Genomic DNA, 22,653 nt, shown 5'->3' with positions numbered 1-22,653 from the left:
CAGCATTTTGCTTTAAAGCAGTACCTTGTACTTATCAAATTAAACCATTAAACTGTCAACCCTGTAATCTTTCTGAACAATTAAATCGCAGTATATATTAAGATGTTTTAATTTCGTTTGTGATGGCACAATGCAATTAACACTGAGAAATATTAACCTTGTATATTGGTCTAATAAACTGTTTAAAATCTTCCAGAAATTAATTTTACAAATGACCTTATCAAACCCGTTTCGTAAGTTTGACTTTGGATTTTTACTTCAAAATCAAATGGGAAATTCAGGGACGAAGTGTATACACCATAATTCACAGAATCTGTTAATTGAGAGGTCATATTTTCTGCAGACTGCCTTTTTCATTTATCAAAGCTGTCACCACTACCTCATTCCTGTGATACTATACTCCATGCATCTCTCTTCTTGGTTTGTCATTGCTCGGTTCTGTGTGTTGTGTTAATCAAACATGCATCTTAAATGGGCACCTCAGTGCACGTGGCAAAACCGGGTAAGTAGACCAGCGAGCATTTGTATTCCCCACACGTCTGCCACAGCATGTTTATTTAGGCAAGGGCATACCTTTGCATCCATATCTCGCTTAAAGAGACACAATGAAAGCCCTACATATGGAAGGCCAGCTGGACCGGTCTTCTAGTACAAATGTTGTACTAATGACCTTACTTAGCTTAACAAACATATGTTGACCTCTTTCAAATTCATTAAATTAAAGTATGACATAAAGGGGAAAAGCAACTAAGAAACAAAATGCATGTTTTAAATGACTAATGTGAGGTCCAAATGCACTCATTACTAAAAGTACTGAAACTCGTTTGACTCAATAAACACTGTGGCATATACCAGACCATTGTAAATGCTATAAACTAGCATAAGTTTTTTTTTTTAGAGCCCATATTTCATAGGATAAGAGTGTTTTGTACAACCACCAGAACTGCATTGCAGTGTAATATATTTAGTAAAATCATCATTAATCCCTTTAACATTTCTTCTGTTAATTCATACCTTTGTTACGTGGAGACAATGGTTCCACATAACTCTCATTTTCCATTAACAAAACTCATTTATTCCTTGTCTTAAAAGGATATGAGCCCTACACTCATACTACTTGTATTGAATGTACTTAGGCTTGGATATTTTGTTAGCGCATTGTAAACATTTGAATGGGATGTTTGAATGTGAAATGGATATTAAAGGAATAGTTTACCTGTCATCATTTACACACCTTCGTTTTCTTCCAAACCGTTATGACTTTCTATTCCTCCATGGAACACAAAAGAAAAAATGTTGATAAATGTACTGGGCGCTCTTTTCTAATGGTTTGGGGTTTAAAGGAAATATCTATAAATTTCCTTAAACGGATGTCCTGGCAGGAAAATGCCGATACCTTTTACGTTTTTCTATGGATTTTTTTCTTACAATGTATGATTAGTTGTTATGGACTACTTTTATGACTTTTTTTGGAGCTTGACTATCTGTATCGTCATTCATTTTAATTACATGAAAAAAGAGTGTTCTACAAATTGAAAATCAAATGGGTTTGGAACGACATGAGGGTGAGCAAAAAAGAACAAATAATAGGTGAATTCTTCCTTTGGTCTGGACTTTGGTTAAAACACCTAACTTGTTACTCAACCCAAACTCACAAAAATGTTTTGAAGAAGAGTTATCCTCTACAGTTGAGGCAATTATGTCTTTATCTGGTGGACTTTAAAAAGACGTCACATGATGCATACATTTATCTTATCATCTCATGAAGTGTTTTCAATAAGCTTTCAATAGGGATTAATCGACCTTGCGTAATAACTACACTCCTCACCTGCTTTCTCTTACATCTGCCAGTTTATCACTTTTAGAGGAGTTTGACTGTAGCTGTAATGAACTGGAATCCCTGCCTCCCACCATTGGCTACCTGCACAATCTTCGGACATTTGCGGCCGATGAGAACTTCTTGGCTGAGCTGCCCAGGGAAGTGAGTATTAGTGGCCTGCTCTTTCTACAGAATTAATAACGGAAATCAAAGATACATTCTCTATATATCTTACCTTTCTTTGTGCTGGAAATACATCCTACTGTAGACTAGCGAAGTTTGTTTAGATGGTTGCCAGTTTAAATATCCTGTTCAAAACCATTAAAACTGTCAAAGGTTAAACAACATAAAACAATTTAAGTTCAAGTCTGTCTACAACAGTAATGAGCTCTACTAAAACCAGTTAAAAAAATTGTATTCAACAAGGTTCTGAAACTTTTGAAACTCACCTTTAGAACTTTGGGGTCATATAGATTTGATATGAATACCTGCATGATATCTTAATACCTTTTATAAAGGTCGCCTTTTATAAAGGTTTTTTTTTTGCTGGTTTTATTTTGCACAGTCTAAAATCATGGTGTGCAGACTGTTCAACAGGGCCACAGCTTTAAAATTGTTAAACACCTACACTACCGTTCAGAAGTCTCTTATGCTCATCAAGGCTGCATTTATTTATTATTTATTAAATAACTCTTGTTATTTAAATAATATTTAAAATGTATTTTATTCCTGTGATGGCAAAGCTGAATTTTCAGCATCATTACTAAACTCTTCAGTGTCACATGGTCCTTCAGAAATCATTCTAATGCTTATTTGGTGCTTAAGAAACATGTTATATTATTATCAATGTTCGTGATATATTTTCTTCTTTTTTAAGATTCTTTGAAGAAAAGCATTTATTTCATAATGTGTCCTTGCTGAATAAAAGTATTACTTTCTTTTAAACAAATCTTACTGACCCCAAACCTTTGAAAAGGTAGTGTATTTGCTTCCTACAATCCCAAAGAAATAATGTTTACTGTGTAGACACAACACACAAGGCAATATTAAGGCTGTGTAGACAAATCAAATGAAATATAACACATTTGAAAATGATACAATATTCAAATAGGATATACATTCTTAGCGTTCCAGTGTACACCTGGTGGTTCACATACATTTTGAGAGCCACTAAAGTGGCTTAATACAGCACAGCTAAAATCTGTAAAACCAAATGCTTGGCAATGCCCTGCTGACCTTCACTTACATCACAACACTGTATTGACAGTTTACAAGAGTCATTTTACCTGAGAGAATGCTGATATCTAACAAAAAAAAGCTGACAAAATTGCACCTTACCAGAGCTATCATATCCTGTCCTGTGCTGCAGATTGGAAACTGCAAGAATGTCACGGTCATGTCCTTGCGCTCCAATAAACTGGAGTTTCTGCCTGATGAAATTGGACAGATGACAAAGCTACGTGTTCTCAATCTAAGTGACAATAGGTAACACCTGATGTTCCTGTCGTTATTTTTTTTGTTCTCATTTTACACCCTGTGCACACATTTACAGTATCACACCAACACATGATCTTCAACATTGTTTGCTAAATAAAAGATGAGACACATGAAAATCTGTTCAAAGCATAGAAAGTACTTCAAACCTCTTATAGGTTTTTTTTTTTTTTAACAGTCTTGATCGGTTTATGTAAAGCAGTGAGGATGGTTATTATTTTCCATAATGGCACAGTAATGGGGCATGACATCATAAAAGTGCCTGGCCTGCCCATAGGCCAATTAAAAAAGCTCTTTATGAGCTATGTGGACAGTTTAGATGCTCTGACTGCGATTACCTGGAAACAGAGTAATTAAACTTCACCAAGACTAAATGCGACATAGGCATTAGAGTACCTGGGTTAATGGGCCCCTTAAATGGAGAGCATTACCACAGGTCTTCATAACATTTTAACTACACCAAATAACTCACCCCAACAGTCTCATTTGGCTTTTGACATCCATGTTTTAACTTTTTGAATTCTCATTCACTAATTCTTTATGTTCTGTTTTAGGTTAAAGAATCTTCCCTTCACGTTCACTAAATTGAAAGATCTTGCTGCACTCTGGTTATCTGACAATCAGGTTGTTATCTGGACCTCCTTTTAAAATTGTGTACAAAGTCTTGTCTATACAGCATTTGGACCACTTTTAACCACATTTTACCAAATGCCACTTTGTTTTATTTTTATAAAGCAATTCAGTGATGTTCTTACATCGATGTATCTACTTAATTGTTTGTTAAATGTGGTTAAAAAGTAGGGATGCACCGATTTTGGCCGATACCGATAATTCTTTATTTATTTGAAAGCCGATATATTGGCCAATAAATCGAAATCCAAATTTGTGAGAGCCTGATTACAAGGATAAAAGTATCACCATTAAAAGCCATGTCCCAAGCACACAATTATAATGTTCTCATTATAATTTTATGTAGCCTATATAACAGCACATGTTGCACTTGACTGCATTTTCCTTTTTTGAAGTGATTCCAATCATATTTCAAGAAATTCAAAACCATAATGGCGAACAGTTCCCATCTGAAGTGTCTCAGCTAAAGGAAATGATCCATTATTTATTGGCTTTAATATATCAGCCAAATTTTCTTATTGGGACGATAAAGATATATATCGTCCGATACTGATATGGTGGCCGATATATCGTGCATCCCCATTAAAAAGTAGTCATAATACATACTGCTATTAATAAATTTGCTTTGACAGTTGTATTTGTTTACAACAGTTCTTTTTGTTATTCAGTCCAAGGCCCTTATCCCCCTTCAAACAGAGGCTCACCCTGAGACCAAACAGAGAGTCCTTACCAACTACATGTTTCCTCAGCAGCCCCGGCATGATGAGGGTGAGAATACAGTAAATCAGCCGTTTCTCTTTTCTTTTCATTTTACCGGATTACATTTTTTGGATGGATGTGTGTTTTCCATGCTGCAGATTACCAGTCTGACAGTGACAGCTTTAATCCCACTCTCTGGGAGGAGCAGAGACAACAGAGGATGACGGTGGCATTTGAGTTTGAGGACAAGAAGGAAGAAGAGGACAACTCAGGAAAAGTGAAGGTCCCCTTAGGAATTTAAAATGTGAAACAGTCAGCCTCTTTGGCCCCGTTTACACCTGGCATTAACATCCATCTCACGTGATCTGATCTGAACACAGATGTTAATATCAGATGTAACTGGGACGATTGCTGTATCTGGTTAGCTGTGATTAATGAAAAACCACCTTTAAGCATCAGAAAAGGTCATAGCGCTGCCATATGGGCTAAATCCTCTTCCCTCTATCTGCAGGTTGAGATTAATCTGAAGCGCTATCCCACCCCTTACCCAGAAGACCTAAAGAACATGGTGAAGTCAGTGCAGAACCTGGTGGGTAAGACCACTCACCCCCTCAACACTGAAAAATGCTCTTCTGGGACCAATATGGAGCTCCACAGCCAAGACAAGTATGAGCCCAAGTGGCCCATTGCTCCTAAGGAGGTAATGCTTCTTTATCTTATTTTACCACAGTGCCTACCTGGGTTCATACATCAATGTGTCTGCAATTTGGCTCACAAAGTGCTTTTTTTGTTTTATAAAAAGGATAGATCAGACTCTGAATTTCGATTGGAACCACATTAGGGACAAAAAAATAATAATTTGACAGTAACAGCTGCAAAAAAAAAAAAAAAATTATTCAGGTTTTGTAGGGATGCCAGACTTTCTTTAAGATTCCTTAAGATTGTATTATTCATCTTTATTTATTTTTTTAAATGTTGTTTGCAATAATTTTAAACATATTAAATATATAATATTAATAAATAATATTATAATGATTATATAATAATTATGTAAAATAATTGTAAATATTACATTACATTATATTATATTTATATTATATTGGTGTTACTGCAGTTTATAAACAATCAGAGGTAATATATAACGGTGATTACCCATGGTAAAATGAAAAATGTGACACATTGCTTGAATATCCATCACTTGGGAGTCACAGGTTATTTTGTCATTGAATCATGAGACACCATTCAATGAGATTAGCGTATGCTCTTTGCAGGTGATGGAGCGAGAGGTCAAAGACTATTCGAAACCACCAATGTCTGATCAAGGTGTCCTCCTCAACTCAGCCATTGACATCCCAAAACGCAAAGAGGATCTGACTGAGAGCTCGGAAGTATGACAAGTTTTCTCTTTTAATTTTGTCTCTTTTAAATGCTGAATGCCTTAGCTTTATCCTCTTAAAGCATTTACGCACAGTAATGTCTCGGGGTAGCAGCTTATTTTACACTCTCTTTAACCTTTATGATGGTTCATTATTGTAACTACAAAACACATAAGGGATTTATGAAGTCAATAACTTTAAAAGAGAAGGATGAGAGCGTGTAATGAAATTGTTTTTTGAAGGCCTAGTATTTGCATCCTCGGTGTCTGAGTCAGTTTGGTTGTATGTTTAAAGAGTGTTGTGTAGTACTGAGAGTGTTTGTTAAAGGTTAGCTGAACCTGCGGAGATAAAATACACAAAGATCAGAGCAAATGTTTCATCTCTCACAGCCAGCAACCCCCCTCCCCAACCGCCGGAGCTGCAGTGTTGTTTAGGAGACAGGATAACAAAGAAGTGCAATTAGTAATGAATGTCACAATCACCTTGTAGGATGCTTAATTTTTTTGGTAACTCACCTTTAGTATATCCTACAATTATTTACTAGAAATCTAGACCTACAGTGTTTTACCCTCGCTCAGTCTTCAGGTTTATTTCCCGTAGCACTGCTCAGTTGTACAGCTGAAAATCTTTCAGTAAACAGAAATAAAGGTCAGAGTGAAATGTCAAGAACACTCAGAGGACCCATTAAAGGTCCCTATACGAAAATATTAATTGAATTCAGGAATGGTAAGATGATTTGAGTAAACCAGAATAAATCAAGGAATTATGCAAACACAGCTACATTCATAATCCATTCATTGATGCCAGGCTTCTCTATGCTTGCAGTAGCTCTTTGTTTAGAATAGCATACAAGTGCATGGTGTATTGTGTCCATCGCAGCTTGGCCTCACACTGCTTTCCCCCAGGGTCTCAGAGACCCCTCCGGCCAAACTGTGGAGCTATAAACATTATTATTAGTATTATCAGGGTTATCGGGACCTTGGGAGTACCAGTGCCATAAACCTCATGTTTCTTTCTAGACCATGAGAATCCATTTTTGTTTGTTTGTTTGTATATATGTATGTATGTTTGTTTTGCTTAGATTTCTTTACATCGCGTCGTCCCCAAGCCGCCACAGCCAGAGAATACGAGCCTGGCCGTTACTTCCTCTTCCTGTTTCTGCCTCATAGTAAGTGGCTGAGAGACCAGACAGCAGAAAATCAGCTAAGCATATGGGGTGGCTCATTTCAACTGCCTTCAAAGCAAATCCAATTCGTTTTCTCAGACACCCCCATTGTGGGTGAAAGATTTGTTAAATACATGCATGGGTTTGTTTTCTATAATGAAGGAAAAAACACTCCCAGTCCATCAGTGTCCAGCATAATGTCAGTGTTCGATTCGTAGGGAGGCTAGAGGGGAGATTGGCCAATTTCTTTTTGCAAGATTTCAAAATCTTTTTAAATAAAATAATAATAATAAAAAAAGAATAAAAAGAGCTATTATAAAATACATACATACAGTACCTGCCAAAAGTTTGAAAACATTTTTTTTATATATATATATTGTGAAATATTATTATAATATAAAATAACTGTTTTCCATGTGAATATATTTTACAATGTAATTTATTCCTGTGATGGCAAAGCTGAATTTTCAGCATCATTACTTCAGGTCTTCAGTGTCACATGATCCTTCAGAAAGCATTCTAATATGCTGATTTGCTGCTTATTATTAACAATGCTGAAAACAGTGATGGCGCTTAATATTTTAGTGGAAACTGTGATACCTTTTTTTCAAGATTATTTGATGAATATAAAGTTCAAAACAACAGCATTTATTTGAAATAGAAATATTTTGTAATATTACTGTCAATTTTGACCAATTTAATGTATCCTTGCTAAATAAAAGTATAAAAGTATCACAAACTTTTGAATGGTAGTGTATAAGAGCTCTTTTATTCCAAATATTGGGCCTCCCTGGAATCTTTGGTATAATTCGAATCAAATTGCCCACATGCTGAATTTGGTTCCCAGTTCATTTAATATAAATATGAAAGCATTGGTCTGCCGCATCAATTTACACAGTCACTTTTCTTTTGACCCGTTGTGCCAGAGCAATGAAGAACTAAAAAGACAAAATAGAAAAGATGATGGCGGGTAAGGGGAGAGGTGGCTATAACGGAGTAAAAGAAATAACACAGAGACGTTGTTCTGAGAGAATGTTCTGATATGTGACTTCTCTCTTGCTCTGCTGCCGGTTGTGTGAGCCAGCCTGCTGATGTACAGTCAGGTCTGAGAGGTGTGAGTGTGAGACAGCTGTGAGAGACCTGGAAGCATCTGATTTGCTCCTGGGGGATTTGACCAGACAAGCCAGGACAAGGCCTGTGAATCCTAACAGTCTACATATTAGTCTACTAATGATGAATCTCAACTTGATGTTGAGGTGTGAGATCACACTCTGTTACTTCTGATATAGTTCTCAGCTTCAGTTTTGTTTAACTTCGAGGTCATTTGGGGACGCTGTTTGTGTTTTAAAATCAGGAAACTGTCACGGTAATATAGTAAGGGAATTGTTTAAGCATGTTCTAATGAATGACTCATTTCAATATATTGTAAAAGTTTTAGAGAAACGAAATACTAGCTACATTAATGTATTTCACGTTTTAGCTTTCTGATCCTTTTGTCAGAGGTTATCTCTTAACTTAATGCTGTCTTTTGTGTTTTAACGGCTTAGTTTTTTTAAAAGCAGGTCCTGCCTAATAGAGTTTTATGTAATATGCAATTAGGCAAACAGATTTTTATACAGCCAAAATGTTTGCAGTTAATATACCAACCGTTTCAATATAATTGGATATGTTGGCATTTGAAAATTAAATTTATTTTGATTTATATCAACATTGTGATGTAAAATTGGATTACAAATATCACCTAGTATGTTTTAGTGGGCCTATAAACAATTTGTGTTGCTTGATTTTGGTATTTAAATGATAGATTGTAATTTGATTGCAGGAAAACCTCCCCACTCCCCTAGTGCCTGTTTTGTATTCCTTTTGTCTAGTGTTTGATTCACTGTGAATTTGACACCTGTGTTTCCAGGACTCAATGGGAGGTTCCCCCAATGATATCCGAATTTCTGACATGAGGCCAACTTTGGTAGAGCCACCTATGTACAAACCAAAGGTTGTTTTACTGGGCAAGGAAAAAAAAGGTTAGTGAGATGAAAAAGCCTGTAGAGGTTCGAGTTGGTCCTATTTTCCAAATGCATGTTATTGATCTTATTGTGGACCAAAATATCATAACTTGAGCTTATCTTATGTTGGTTCCATTTTTCAAGAAATCCCCTCATTCTCTTTTGATGTTTATTAATAAAGCTAAAATCCTTCTGAGAATGATGTTCTGTTATAACGATGCATTGTGTAATTGCACTGGGGAACACTGTGGAATAATGGTTGTTGTCAGAAACACAATAATTGGGGTTTATTCTAGACAAAAATAGTTGTTATTGATGCATTTATTAAACTATTTTACCTTGTATACCTTTATGCCTATTTTATCTTTTTTTTTTTTTAAGAGTCCACTGATGATTCTGAGCCAGACAAAATGCATTGTTTGAACAACAGCGGATCATCTGCCACTTATTCAGACTACTCGCCCTCCCAGGGATCATCTGGCTCCTCCAACCCACCTGGAAATGTCAGTAATCTGCAAACATCTGGGAAAGAGGGGCCACCACAGACTCACTGGACCAACAGGTTGGCAAGAATTTAATCACTGCCACTATTCATTTATATGAACTAATTGACCATCTGTGCTTTCATATGACATGACAGTTGATCAAACAGTTTAGATTTCCAGCTCACTGACTTTTGGGTGACACAAAACTGACTTTGTGTCGTTGTAATAAACATCAATAAACCAAAATGATTTGAACCAATTATAACCAATCAAATGCATCCACCCTCTATGGACACACTGAAGCTCGAATCACCATTGGCTAGTACATTTTTTATTTTACTCGCCAGACTTTTTACATGGAATGCAAGAACAATGCAAATAAATAAAAAAATTACATAAAAATATACATTTCAAACACTATTAAAGGAACAGTCGGTAATAAAATAAGACCAAATAATAAAACTACAAGCAATAGCACAAATAAACACAGTAGAACAAAGATACAAATAAAATAAACAGTACATTTCAGGTTTTTCAGGTTTATTTAACTGTAGTAAGATACAGATTAGGTACAGAAATTGAATAAAATGTAAGGACAGTGACAGTTATGTCAACTCTTGGCCATCGGCGGTCCTTATTGTCGAGCTCTGCATTTAGATCTAGCGATCTAGTCAATTCTGCGTCAGTTGTTCATGTGTACGCCTCTCTCTTTGTTGAGTGTGCGTGAGTGAGTGAGAGAACGCGACAGAGGGCGCTCTCAGCCAAGCGACGCTGTGTAAAGCTCAGCAGGCAATTAAAATATATCTGTGCTAAACTTATTTTTTGCCTCTAACTCAATCACAGGCGACTGAAATCGTACAATTTACTAGCCATTAGCTAATTAAAGACATTTTTAGCCGCCTAGTGGGAAATTTGCAAGTGATTTAGTCGCATTGTAGAGGGTTGTGCATATTATTTTTACTAACTGGCAATATTTATAAAACACAGAGTTGCATTTCATATTTTTACTACTCTTTCATATGTTGTTCAGATCGCAAATCTGTGCCTTTGTGGGGATGTCCCGTACACCACTGATGATGATGTTATTTGTCTTTTTCCTTCCATTTTAATTAACAAGACAATTGAAGACAATTCTAAGAGGGCTCTATCTGGTCATTTGTTTATTTAAAAATGCCTCTATTGCTCACATCACAATTTCGCTCTCACTCGTCTCGTCAAACACAGCAGTATGACTCCTGCTGTCATCTTCAATAAAGTGTAGCTGAAAATCCATCTCTGTTGCTAACAGTAAAAGTTTTATTATATTAGTACTGCTGAAAAACCTAATTATCACTCCTTTCACTGCCTGTTCTTCAGAATAGCTCTTAGAGAGATTTCTGTTTTGATAACCTTACAGAAGTATTACGTGGGCAAAATTTTGTAAACATTGAAAATCTATTTGAGGATGGCAGTTCAGTCAGCCACAGTGATATTTCCCAGCACTTTTCAATTTGAACACTACATATGGGATATTAAGAGAGTTGAAGGCCCAATTCAATTTAATTTTCAATATTTCATCCCCAACATTACATGAATGAAGACATCAAGTTAAAAGATTGTGTGAGCATCAGCTAAAATAAAGCATAGTACATAGAGCAATGAGGGGTAGTGGTTGGTTGCCTTAGGAATTTGGGCTGTACACAGATGTTGCAGATTCAGTCCTTAGTAGGAATGAGCAAGGAAATAGACAGTAACTGAGATTGCAACCCTATGTTTTGACCATTGTGCCCTTGAGCAAAGTACTTAACCTGAACTTGCTAACGGGATATTATGCCACAGTTTGTCTACAGTAAGTAAAAACCTTTTAAAAATGTAAAGTTCTTAGTAATGTGCTCTTTATATTTGTTGTTTTTTATATGTTTTTCCTTACACTTTGAGTGCATGAGTCTTTAAAAAAATATCATAAAGTATTAATACATACAGTTTTTTCAGGGATATATAATTATAAATATAACTAATATTAATATAATTTTTACTACCTGAATTACCCTTGCCTTATCACAAAAAGGTAAATGTCTTGATATTTTAAGAGGCTTACTGACCTCGACACACAGTCGTGAGAGTCTACATGGGTTTCCTGTTGTTTTTTCTGCATAGTTCTAGATGCACCACATTACATTACATTACTGAGTTTGAATTTTATGATATTGAATGTGCTTGTCATGTCCAGTTTATCTCCATGTTTTTGTGTACAGATTCCATGTAGTGCACTGATGAAACCTCAAATATATATTTGTCTGAATATGTCAACAGGCTGGCCCAGTCTTTCCCAAAGCCCATTGAAACCAAGCCCCTTCTGAGCCAGAGGGAAACACCTCCTTCCAGCACCCTGCAGCAGCGAGGTGAGAGGAGACCACTCAGCGACACCTTCGACAGCTGGAACGATGCCCCCCACTATGATAACACAGGTTTTGTCTCAGAAGAGACACCTCTTGACACTCCAAGCAGCAGTGCTGGAAACCCCATGCTAGGCTCAAAGCCCCGGAGTGCCTCGATGGCACATGGGCGACGGCCTCTCATGAGACAAGAGCGCATTGTGGGAGTTCCCTTAGAGCTCGATCAGACGCAACACACTTTCCACACAGTCCGCACCAACCCTGAAACTGAAGTGCCTCCTTCCTCTAACCCCTGGCAGAACTGGACGAGGACTCCCAGTCCCTTCGAGGACAGGACAGCTTTCCCTTCCAAGTTGGAAATTACTCCAGCCAACAGCCCCAATCCTGACCGTAAGGACTTTGAACAGGAGATGGGAGAACTACCCAGCACTTTTCCCTCAACTAGAGCCTGGGGGTTTCTGGACTCTACGGACTCAGGGCCGGGACGAGGTCATCCCAACCTTTATTCCCATGTCCAGGGTGGAAAAGACCCACACAAAGGAAACACTATGGTTGTTAGCAAGAGTTCTGAGAGACTTTCGCCAATGATGAAGGAGGTAAAAGCGAAATTTAAGAAATCTCAGAGCATAGATGAAATGGATACTGGGTCGTACAAGGTTTACAGCATCCCCTTGGACCACTACAGTTCTAGCATAGAAAATCAGGGAAGTGTTGATAGAGCAGACCTACCTGTACCACTAGAACAGAGCATGTCCAGGAGCCAATCAGCTCCAATGCTGGACGATGATATGGATGGCTACGGTTTAAATAAAAGCTCTCAGCAGCAGAAGCCAGCCATCCCAAAGAAAGTTTACCATTTTGACCAAAGCTTCAACCCGCAAAGAGCCATGGATCTTGTGAAAGCGGACAGGAGAGTTCCTCCACCATTCCCCAACACCCCTGAATACATAAACCAACCTGGGAAGACGTTACCAAAGGAACTTGTGAGCCCGAGAGGCTACCGAGGCTATCCACCGATGGAACAGATGTTTTCATTTGCTCAGACTGCAGTCACCGACGATGCCATCAATCCACAGCTCTCTGTCCAGCCCCAGCGCTCCAGGCCGGGCTTCCTGAGGCGAGCTGACTCTCTGGTAAGTTCGACAGAGATGGCGCTATTCCGCAGAGTAGCTGAGAACCATGAGCTGCAGATGGCAGAGCACTACAACAGGCCTCAGCAGATAAAGAGCATGCTGGAACAACAGAACAGCTTGTCTACCATCTCTGACACCCAGTTCCACAAGAGGAATGGTAGGTATGATGAAGATTACTCGTCTTATCAAGAATCCAAAAAGCCCATTATGGGTTACCCCACTAAGAGTCTGACACAACGTCGCCCCCTGTCTGCACGGAGCTACAGCACAGAGACATACGGGGCATCTCAGGCAAGGCCAGTGTCTGCCCGACCCACCATGGCTGCACTGCTAGAGAAAATGCCTTCAGATTACAATCTTAGTACATGCACTGAGAAGAGCCCTGAGGGTGACATGAAGATGAGATCTGTCCCTCAAAAACAAGAGGACCCGAACTCCAAAATGCCAGTAGATTGGAGACAGCAGCTGCTTAGACACATAGAAGCGAAGAGGCTAGACCGGGTGAGTAAACAAAGTTTAGCTTTTTGTTCTTCTACAAAAGTGTTTGTTAGCTTGGAATTTATCTAAACACTCAGTATTTGCAAAAAATAAATTAATCCGTTCCTCCTTGCACACTGAGTCAGAAAAAATTGTATGCGTTCTTTTGTATTTGTCACGGTGGCTTTGAATTGTCAAAATGCTTGCTATGGATGCAAAAAACGGAAAACATGGACGAAAGTTCCGGAGGTAGTGTGTAAACGTGAGGTAGTATTTATTTTTTAAAGAGTGAAAATTTCAGATCACAATTTCGGACTCTGCGTGCAAGGACCTTTATTCTGTCTTAGTCTTATAAGTCATTTTATACTTTGTTTGTTAATAATTGAGATTTCAATAACGAATTTTCTCAGTGCAGTATATTTTACTATATTATTAAATACCTACATATTTGTTTTACATAATATGTTTGTTTTACATATTAAAGACAAATCTTAAATGAAGGCCACTTTTTAGTGTATAGACTTGTGAACAGTTGGGTGAATCATAAAGCATTAAGTGTCTGGGACATATTTCACTCCAAAATCAAAAGTAATGAAATTATATTCTGCATTAAAAAAATGAAGCTTTTTCTTAGTATTTTGTTCATTATGATTTTTGTGCATTTTGACATTATTTTCACTAAATTCAAGCAAACCATTCCTTTTTTTTTTTTTTATGATTCTCACTTCTCAGATTTTCTTCTAAATTTTCCAATAATGGGATTAAAAAAAAAAAAAAATTATTGACCTTAAAATAATTGTAACAATGCAAAAAAGATTATTTAATGGTCCTTAAATGGCTTCAAATTCTTTATGCAGAATATCTTTCTTTCTTTTTAATTGTGGTGAAATATGACCCTGGCATTTCTTTCCTGAGATTCACCCAGTTATGTACATGCAGCTTTTGGTGGTGAGCATTTGTTTCTGTGTAAGTGGAATACATTACTACAGCATACTTCATTGTTCGTGTAATTTAGTCCCTCACTGCTGCTATTAATATTCTGTAAACGTAACCACTGTGTATCACTAATGTGTCACGTCGGCGGTAATGACGTACTGTTGTTGTTCTGTTTGTCAAGCTTACTCACTCTGTTACAGCAATGTGCAGTCCAGTGTACCCCAGCCACAGCCTTCTGACCTTTCTGTGTGGCATACCCATTCACTCATGTCATGTGGTTGTTTCCCTCCAATCAGAGCGCTGTCCTTAAGCACAACACAGTAAACTTCGGCATGCTGTACTCTGGAGGCTATGCTGCACCGCATGCCAGCAGAAGCATGACAATAAACTTTTACAATAACACAAAGCATGAAAACCAAACAACTCAGTGGCTACCTCTACCAAATGTGAGTATGAAGCAACTTCAGCCCCAGTTTCAGCATGAAGAAGTGCAACTTATATTAACGCAACATCTCCTATTGAAGACCTTCTTTTTAGATCTATCTCTTTTGAGCGGCTTCTGCTTTAACTTCTCAAACAGTGGTAATATTATCATTTGGCACATTTTGTTGTATGGTATAATAGTCTTTCTATAAGGCAGACCATCTAACACATTTCACAGTTTAACACTAATCTAACACTTCACCTGTTCTGAGTTCCAGGCTAGACACTGTCTCTCACTGTGATGTTAAACATATATAGGTGTTTTCTGTTGCATGTGCTCAGTCTTTGTGTTTGGTCTATGCACTACAGTGTTCCTCTGTCCTTAACTCACAGAACAAAGCAATCTGTGACTGACAGCAGAGATACATTAATGAAAGGCCTTCTTGATCTTTATAAAATACAATCAAAGTTAAACTGTCGGGTGAATTCACTAACCATTAACACCAGCACTGAGTGTAGCATATCTGTGTGCACAGTTCACCAACCTCCATTTACTTATTCACCAACGGGTGATTGCTATACTGTAAGTAAATAGAGGTTAGCGGACTGCTCGAATCAAGTTAGCCGGGTGTCGAAATAGCTCTGTACCAGGAGTATTTGTAAAAGATGCATTAATGATTAGTTTTATTATAAATGTATATAAAGATTTACAGTGTAGTTGAGCGTGCTTTCAGCACCCTAAATATGCCTAAGTCTCTGGATTGCAGTAGTTTAGGAATGCTGTAAAGTCCTGGTAAAGTACACCAGATTGCAGTGGCCTGCTGCATCTGCCACAACCTAGCACTCAGAGGCCTGTTGAACAAACTTAGAGTAGGGTTAAAGTTGTCAAAACCAAACAAATCCAATCCATTTCAGATCAAGTTCAGTGGGCTTCACTGGATAACTATAAAGTGTAAGAGATTGTTATGAAAATATCATGAATTTAAATGCATTTACAAGGCAGAAAGAAACTGTGTTGCTGCTGCTTTATTTATAGTATATATTTACATTAATTTAATTTAAAAATGTGATATTAATTGTGGAGGATAATTGGTATTGATAAAGGATAATATAAATTATACAAGATTCATATATGTATATAAAAAAAAATATTGCTCAAACTAAACTCAAACTTTCCAGGGTAGCAACTGAAACCAGCTTTGTGCAACAGGCCTAGAACCGACTTGCAATATAGGGAATTTTGCCAGTCAAAATGCTTTCGGCACAGATTTTGTTTTTCACTGTTATGTACAAGCATAGTTTCTTTAATGAATTGGACAAAATAAACAACAGACCAAAAAAACAAAAAAGTGAATGGAACAGTCGAATAGTGAGCTGATAAATCCGGTTTTGTGGGAGTGTCCTCACATCTCGGTTCTTTAAAACGGGCACATTTTTATTTTGCCAGTGTAAATTTAGAGCACTGTTTTGATTTCCGCTTGCTGACAGCACTATATCCTTTCAGACACCTTCACAACAGAGCAATATTTTAGATAATGGACAAGAGGTGGTTTCCCCAAGTAGTCAGTGGGCGCCGTATTCACTGGGACGAAGAGACGTGCCACCAGAGAACATGAATATCATCAAAAAGGTATTGATTCAAGTTTTTTGATTCAAGTTATCAGGGGAACACAAAACATTTGCAAGAGAACGCAAAAGCATTGCCAAATATTATTCTTTCTTTACCATGTCCTTTTAGGGGCTCCATAGTTTGTCGTACTGATTGGTTAAAGATTCTGAAAGGCAGGCAATAAGGAAATTATTACAAACAGTGTTTTATATTAACTGTGTAAGTAGGGCTCAATCCCCATTGTCCCAGTAGAACAGATATTATTAGCAAACTTCAATTAAACAAGTTGGTAAGTTTACTTCAATTCATTGTTTCATAACTGATTCAGTGATTCCCTCCAAAATGACCACTGAAGTGTAAGTTTGGCATATTTAACGTTAAATTGTTCTAGTAAAGTACACAATATCATTCAAAATTAAGTTCATGCATTCAATTGATCAAAAGTGACAGTTAAGACATTTATATTTCTATTTAAGATAAATGCTGTTTTTTTTTTCTTAACGTTTCTATTCATCAAAGAATTCTGAAAAATAAATGAATCATGGTATCCACAAAAATATTAAGGAGCGCAACCGGTTTCAGCATTGATATTAAGAAAATAGTTGTATTTCACAATATTACTGTTTTTACTGTAAGTTTGATCAACTCACACACACACACACAATGCAAAAAGTGCTGCAAAACGATCCTCAGCGATAAATCATCAGCAATCACAGTAAAACTTTCTCACCTCTAAAATGGTCCCGTTTGTTTCATAAGCCATGCTGAGCTGAAATGATTCATTGCATTTGTCTGGATCTCATTAAAGTTTGATTATTTCCACAATACGTTTTTAGAGAGACACCCACATGTCTCTGAGTTGTAAACCCTGTCATGTTCTACTCTTTAAGTTTCCTCTGGCTTAACCTGTTCTCTGTGAGATAGACATCTCTGTTGTATCGTGATTGCCATGCTCATTTTTTCAAATGCCAGGGTTAATTACTACCTGCTGTCGTGATTCATTTCACAACGCGTCTCCTTAGCAACCTCAGTCTACTGGTGAACGTCTTTACGTTGTCGCTCAATATTGTGGAACATTTTGCTTCTTCTGACACATTTAGTGTTGTGAAGAAAAGTCTAACGTAATGAAAATGATATTAATTCAGATAATGAAATCAAAATGTCATAAGGTAGCTACTACGTCTTTGTTCCTGTAATGATATAAAAGCACTTGCCAGCTGCATGAATTCATTAAACATTTGCTTGATGTTTGCCCACAGCCTGGTGTTCACAATCCCCATCAACAACAAGCTATGATGATAACCTCAGCCACCCCATCCCACCGGACGGCCCGTGACCAGCAGTATGAGGGGGCCATCAACAAGGTGTCCATCCAGCAGTACCAGCCACCTCTGCCCATGCCCATCACCACCACCAGCCCCCGGCCTCAGAGTGCCCGCTGCTTCATCCAGACTAAAGGCCAGAAGAGTATGGATGGCTTTCCAGAGCAGGTACCGTTGATCGCACAGAATATAATTCAAAGAAATTAGGGGTGTAACGATACCCTCAAGTCACGATTCTGAACTCACGATACGATATTATTGTGATACACCAAGACATATGGTAAAAGGTTAACAAAAAAATGTACTAATGATTAAAATGCAAAGTTTGGTTTTACATTGTGGATGTAAATGAATAGGCTTGGACTTAGTGCAGGTAACCCAATGCACAGGACAATGGTTACACCAGAATACAAATATTCATGATTCTGAAGCTTATAATACAGAATTATTTTAGACGAATATGCTTGCACTCTGTCATTGACTAAATATATTATAAAATAATGCAGGCCACTTTTTACAGGTAACGTAAGACATTTGGCATTATCAGGACCCACAAATATTCCCCCATTGCATTATTATACATTTTATTCAACATTATATACAGTAGTATAATATAGTACATACACTAAAACTTATTTTGGTTGAACTATACCCAATGGGTCTCATTCATGAAACATTCGTAAATATACGAGTAAATATGTGAGTGATTTGCGCGTAAAGAGACCTTCCCGAAAACTCTTCTCCTGATTCACAAATACTTTGTAAACGTCAGATGTGATAGTGAAATGTGTGTTAATGAATTCCAATCAGTCGTAAATGGGACACGCGTGCACGCTCATTCTCAATTACCAAAAATCCCGCCCATTAAATCCGACTGACAACTATATATGGGCATCATATTATGACACCAAACGAAGGATTTCAACATGTCTTCTCAAAAGCGAATGAAAAAGAGAAATTTCTCAGATGCAGAAATTGAAGTTTTATTATCAGAAGTTCATTCAAAACGCGACATTTTATTTTCAAGCGTACATAGTGAAAAAAAAAAAAAAAAAAAAGCGTACATAGTGGCGTATCAGGTCCTAAAAAAAAGGAAGCTTGGCAGCATATTACAGATGCAGTTAATGGAGTTTCATCTGTTAATCGAACAGTCCCAGAAGTGAAAAGAAAATGGTTCGATATGAAGCTTGGCTGCAACACTTGTGACTTGCGGACTTGTGTTCCGTTTGCAGATGCTATTACTGGCTCTCATAATAAAAGTAAAAAGAAAAAACGTATGTAATTACTATATATAATATTTTTTTCAAAATGCTGTGTAAATATGTACCCGATTAAGGTGAATTAAAATGCAGCCTTATTAATGAGCAAAACGTTCGGATGTTAAACGCACTATTTACGCGTGGCTGGGAGCAGGTGTAGATTTCTTTCGTACAAACTAACATTTGGAAAATACGAACATTTTAATGAATCCGAAAATTTACGCCAGAACCACTTTACACACGGTTTACACAAAAATTCGTTCTGCTCGTGTTTCTTGAATGAGACCCATTGTCACTATCCACGATACATATTGTTACATTTTTGTATTGCGATATATTGTGACACGATATATTGTTACACCCCTAAAAGAAATGCAAAGAGAGAAACGCCCAATTGCAATTCATCTCGCGATCATGGAATATTAATAGTGTTTTCTTCATTCAAATCATCATCTTCCTATGACTAAAGGGTCTTTCACACCGAGCACGATTAAGTAAAGCAAATGTACGTTGCGATGACGCTCTTGAATCGGTCAATAGATCCCTATAGAGCTATTCACACCGGGCGCAATCAAACGCAGCGCAACAAAACGAGATTTGTTTTTTGACCAGTGTGTGGATTTTTTTGAGAAGGACCTGGCTGCAACATGCAGATCGGCTCCCTTACCTACTCTGATTGGCTCCATTGTCTTTCATAGGCATACTTGATAGAAAATGTGTTCGTAGTTGGTGTAGGAAGGAGTATGTCATTTAAAAAACTGGAAAAGCTTTCACAAACCCTGCATTATTATGCACAGAAGAAAAAAAAAAAGAAAAAAAAAAAAACATTAGCATGTAACTCGCAATGTCCCTGATATTATTGGTTTGGTAAATTAAGCTGGTTTTTAGGCTAACGCACAGACGACCCCACAATATTTCAAAACAATTAATTGGTTGATTATCCACAGCATGAGGGCCAGGTCTTCAGGTAGATGAATGAATTATAAATAAGGCTAAATTATTTATTTATCATTTTGATTATTTCATATCATAGAAAGGAAATGAAAAAGAATGTATCAGTATCGTTAGCAGTATCAGTAACATGACAAGACATACTTATAGTTACAGAAGGTGTTATTGGTCACACTGCAATAGGCTAATGTGTCTGCCGTGTTATCTACTATTTATGTGCGTGTATGATGTGCTTTCATTTTCTTCACTACATTGCAAAGCATAATATCAGATTTGTGCTACACTTTATTTCAGAAAAACAATCTGTTCCTCATTATTTTAAAGTGACGAAAGCGAGAACTTTTTATCTGTTCATGCCATGATTCAGAAATAACACGTCTGGAGTCTGTTGCTATAGTAGGCTAATGAACGCAACTTTCACGAGCATCTGACTTACAGTGCGTTTTTATTTCAGTGCGGTTAATGTTGTGGTTATTTCAGCAAACAGTTTTGTAAATTCAGCTTAAAAGCATTAAGTTTGCAGGTGCGACCAAAATTAGATTTGAAAACATCACATTTCGACTCATTTTTAGCTCAAATTGTATCTAAAAATCTCACAGCCCCGCGGTCAAATATTGTGATTCTCTTCATGAAGTTGAATCTTTTGAACTGATTCTTTTAAACTGGTTCACAATGAATAACATTAATTTGTGAATTCGACTGATTTAGAAGATTAAACTCGCAGTAGCTAAAAACTCTTTTATGATGACATTCGCTCATCAATCCATGCACTACTCTGACCTACACCAACTACGAACACATATTCTATCATGTATGCCTATTGAAGACGAATGAGCCAATCAGAGTAAGTGCAGCCCCGCCCCGATCTGCAGGCTGCATCCAGGTAAACTTGAAACGAGCCGTCCAATTAGATTCCAGTTTACCCGAGCCGCTGCTGTTGCACAAATGTGTGAGAGGGGTGGCGCTGTTTTGAAAACCTGTGTAAACACCAAAGAAAACTATTCCGGAAGCGAGAAGAGAATGGATTTTGAGTTCTTGTTATCATTGTGTTTCTGAGAACAGATTTATTCTAACATGTTCTTTATACGGATTATTGTTTCTATTCATTTTCCACTGAATTATGCGATCTGAAGAGCTTGAAACGGCATACAGAGCGCTGTTTTCTTCCGTGCGTGTCTGAATCAGAGAGCTCATTCGCTCTAGACCTGTCAATCATATTACGTGATCATGACTCCTGCCCTTCCGAATGATGACGTTATGATAGCAGGCAGATATCTATGGGTACAATATGCGTCACATAACTAAACATGCATCATCGTTTTCGAACACTTTGAAAACAGCATTTTCAAATGTATTCACTTGGAAGAGCATCTTCAAAAAGCTTAGTTTTCAAAGGACAAAAGCGCTGTCTCAGTGTGGACGAAAGGCCAAAACGTAGAGAAAAAGATGTGTTTTCAAATGTATGCGGATTAATGTAGACTTAGCCTTTGACTTGTGTTGTTGACAGCTGTGTGTGAGAATCGAGAAGAACCCTGGCCTTGGTTTCAGCATCTCAGGGGGAATCAGTGGACAGGGGAACCCCTTCAAGCCCTCGGACATGGTAAGACCATTTCACTCTCTGTTTTAAAGGACAGAGCATAATGAATATAGTGTGCTAATTTCTGCATTTCGTTCTCATAAATTGCATTAAAAGGATGCTTTATATAGAACAAAATCAAAGCTATCTCTCTTCAGTCAGTAAAGTGTGTCTCTCTGTAGAGTTTCCATGGAAACATGCGCTACTGCAATGCACAACCTTGCACACCAGCTGACTGCATTACCTTTTAACCTTTTCATGTCTTGGCAACATTTGATGATAGTTCAAACAAAAGTGTTTTGTGACTCAAATGTTGTCGATATTCGTTAAGTACGTACAAAAAAAAAGATATTGTACATCTGTTTCACGTGGTAGTAGCTTTGATCAGATTGAAATTGTGTCAATTTGCATGAAAAAGTGTCGTTCTTTCCCCCCCCCCATAAGGTTTTCAACTTAGCATAAAGATTGCTTGTGTTGTATATTGTCGCTTTGGGGATCTTCTAACAAACCGAATCCCTGTGAGCCCTGATGAAATGATGTAGTTTGGTGGACTCTCAATATGTGACGTCAATAAGACTTCATATGTGTGCACATGGTGCATACTGATGGGTCCCACATGTAATTTAAATATGTATGCTTTATAATCTCTGCCTTGATTTCAGCACAAAAACACCGTCACTAATGGATCCTCTGACTTTACTCTTAAAAAAAACTAAGAATTTTTTATTAATCGTATGTTTTACATTTACTTTTTAGTTAAACATTTGCATTTTTAATTGTAAAAGGTAATTTTATAGATACGTGCAATTATTTTTGAGTTGAGGAAAAAGAGAGAGAAAGAGAGAAACCAAAGAAAATCTAAATCCAGATTAAACGGCAAAGATTCTAAACCATAGTCACCATGTGGTTCCTAACCTCATA

The 22,653-nt window shown here is 37.3% G+C and overlaps 1 protein-coding gene across 9 annotated transcripts in view; it reads left to right on the top strand.

Annotated features, from left to right (window-relative positions):
- The window catches only part of lrrc7 (leucine rich repeat containing 7), a 108,186-nt gene that overhangs the window by 82,782 nt on the left and 2,751 nt on the right, over positions 1–22,653 (top strand). For 4 of the 9 annotated variants that reach the window (XM_084426458.1, XM_084426457.1, XM_084426461.1 and 1 more), the window contains 16 exons: positions 485–502; positions 1,852–1,981; positions 3,189–3,304; positions 3,868–3,937; positions 4,612–4,711; positions 4,801–4,925; positions 5,154–5,342; positions 5,914–6,030; positions 7,100–7,186; positions 9,093–9,204; positions 9,568–9,748; positions 11,964–13,680; positions 14,889–15,038; positions 16,520–16,645; positions 17,884–18,114; positions 21,664–21,756. In XM_084426458.1, the coding sequence (XP_084282584.1) occupies positions 485–502; positions 1,852–1,981; positions 3,189–3,304; positions 3,868–3,937; positions 4,612–4,711; positions 4,801–4,925; positions 5,154–5,342; positions 5,914–6,030; positions 7,100–7,186; positions 9,093–9,204; positions 9,568–9,748; positions 11,964–13,680; positions 14,889–15,038; positions 16,520–16,645; positions 17,884–18,114; positions 21,664–21,756 (3,562 nt within the window). The remainder of the gene's footprint in view (positions 1–484; positions 503–1,851; positions 1,982–3,188; positions 3,305–3,867; positions 3,938–4,611; positions 4,712–4,800; positions 4,926–5,153; positions 5,343–5,913; positions 6,031–7,099; positions 7,187–9,092; positions 9,205–9,567; positions 9,749–11,963; positions 13,681–14,888; positions 15,039–16,519; positions 16,646–17,883; positions 18,115–21,663; positions 21,757–22,653) is intronic. The other 5 variants (XM_084426455.1, XM_084426456.1, XM_084426459.1 and 2 more) reach the window with 5 other exon arrangements.

The sequence above is a fragment of the Rutilus rutilus genome (assembly GCF_951802725.1).
Source record: "Rutilus rutilus genome assembly, chromosome: 12".
NCBI classification, from domain to species: Eukaryota; Metazoa; Chordata; class Actinopteri; order Cypriniformes; family Leuciscidae; genus Rutilus; species Rutilus rutilus.
This window is presented reverse-complemented; position numbering and strand designations above follow the sequence as displayed.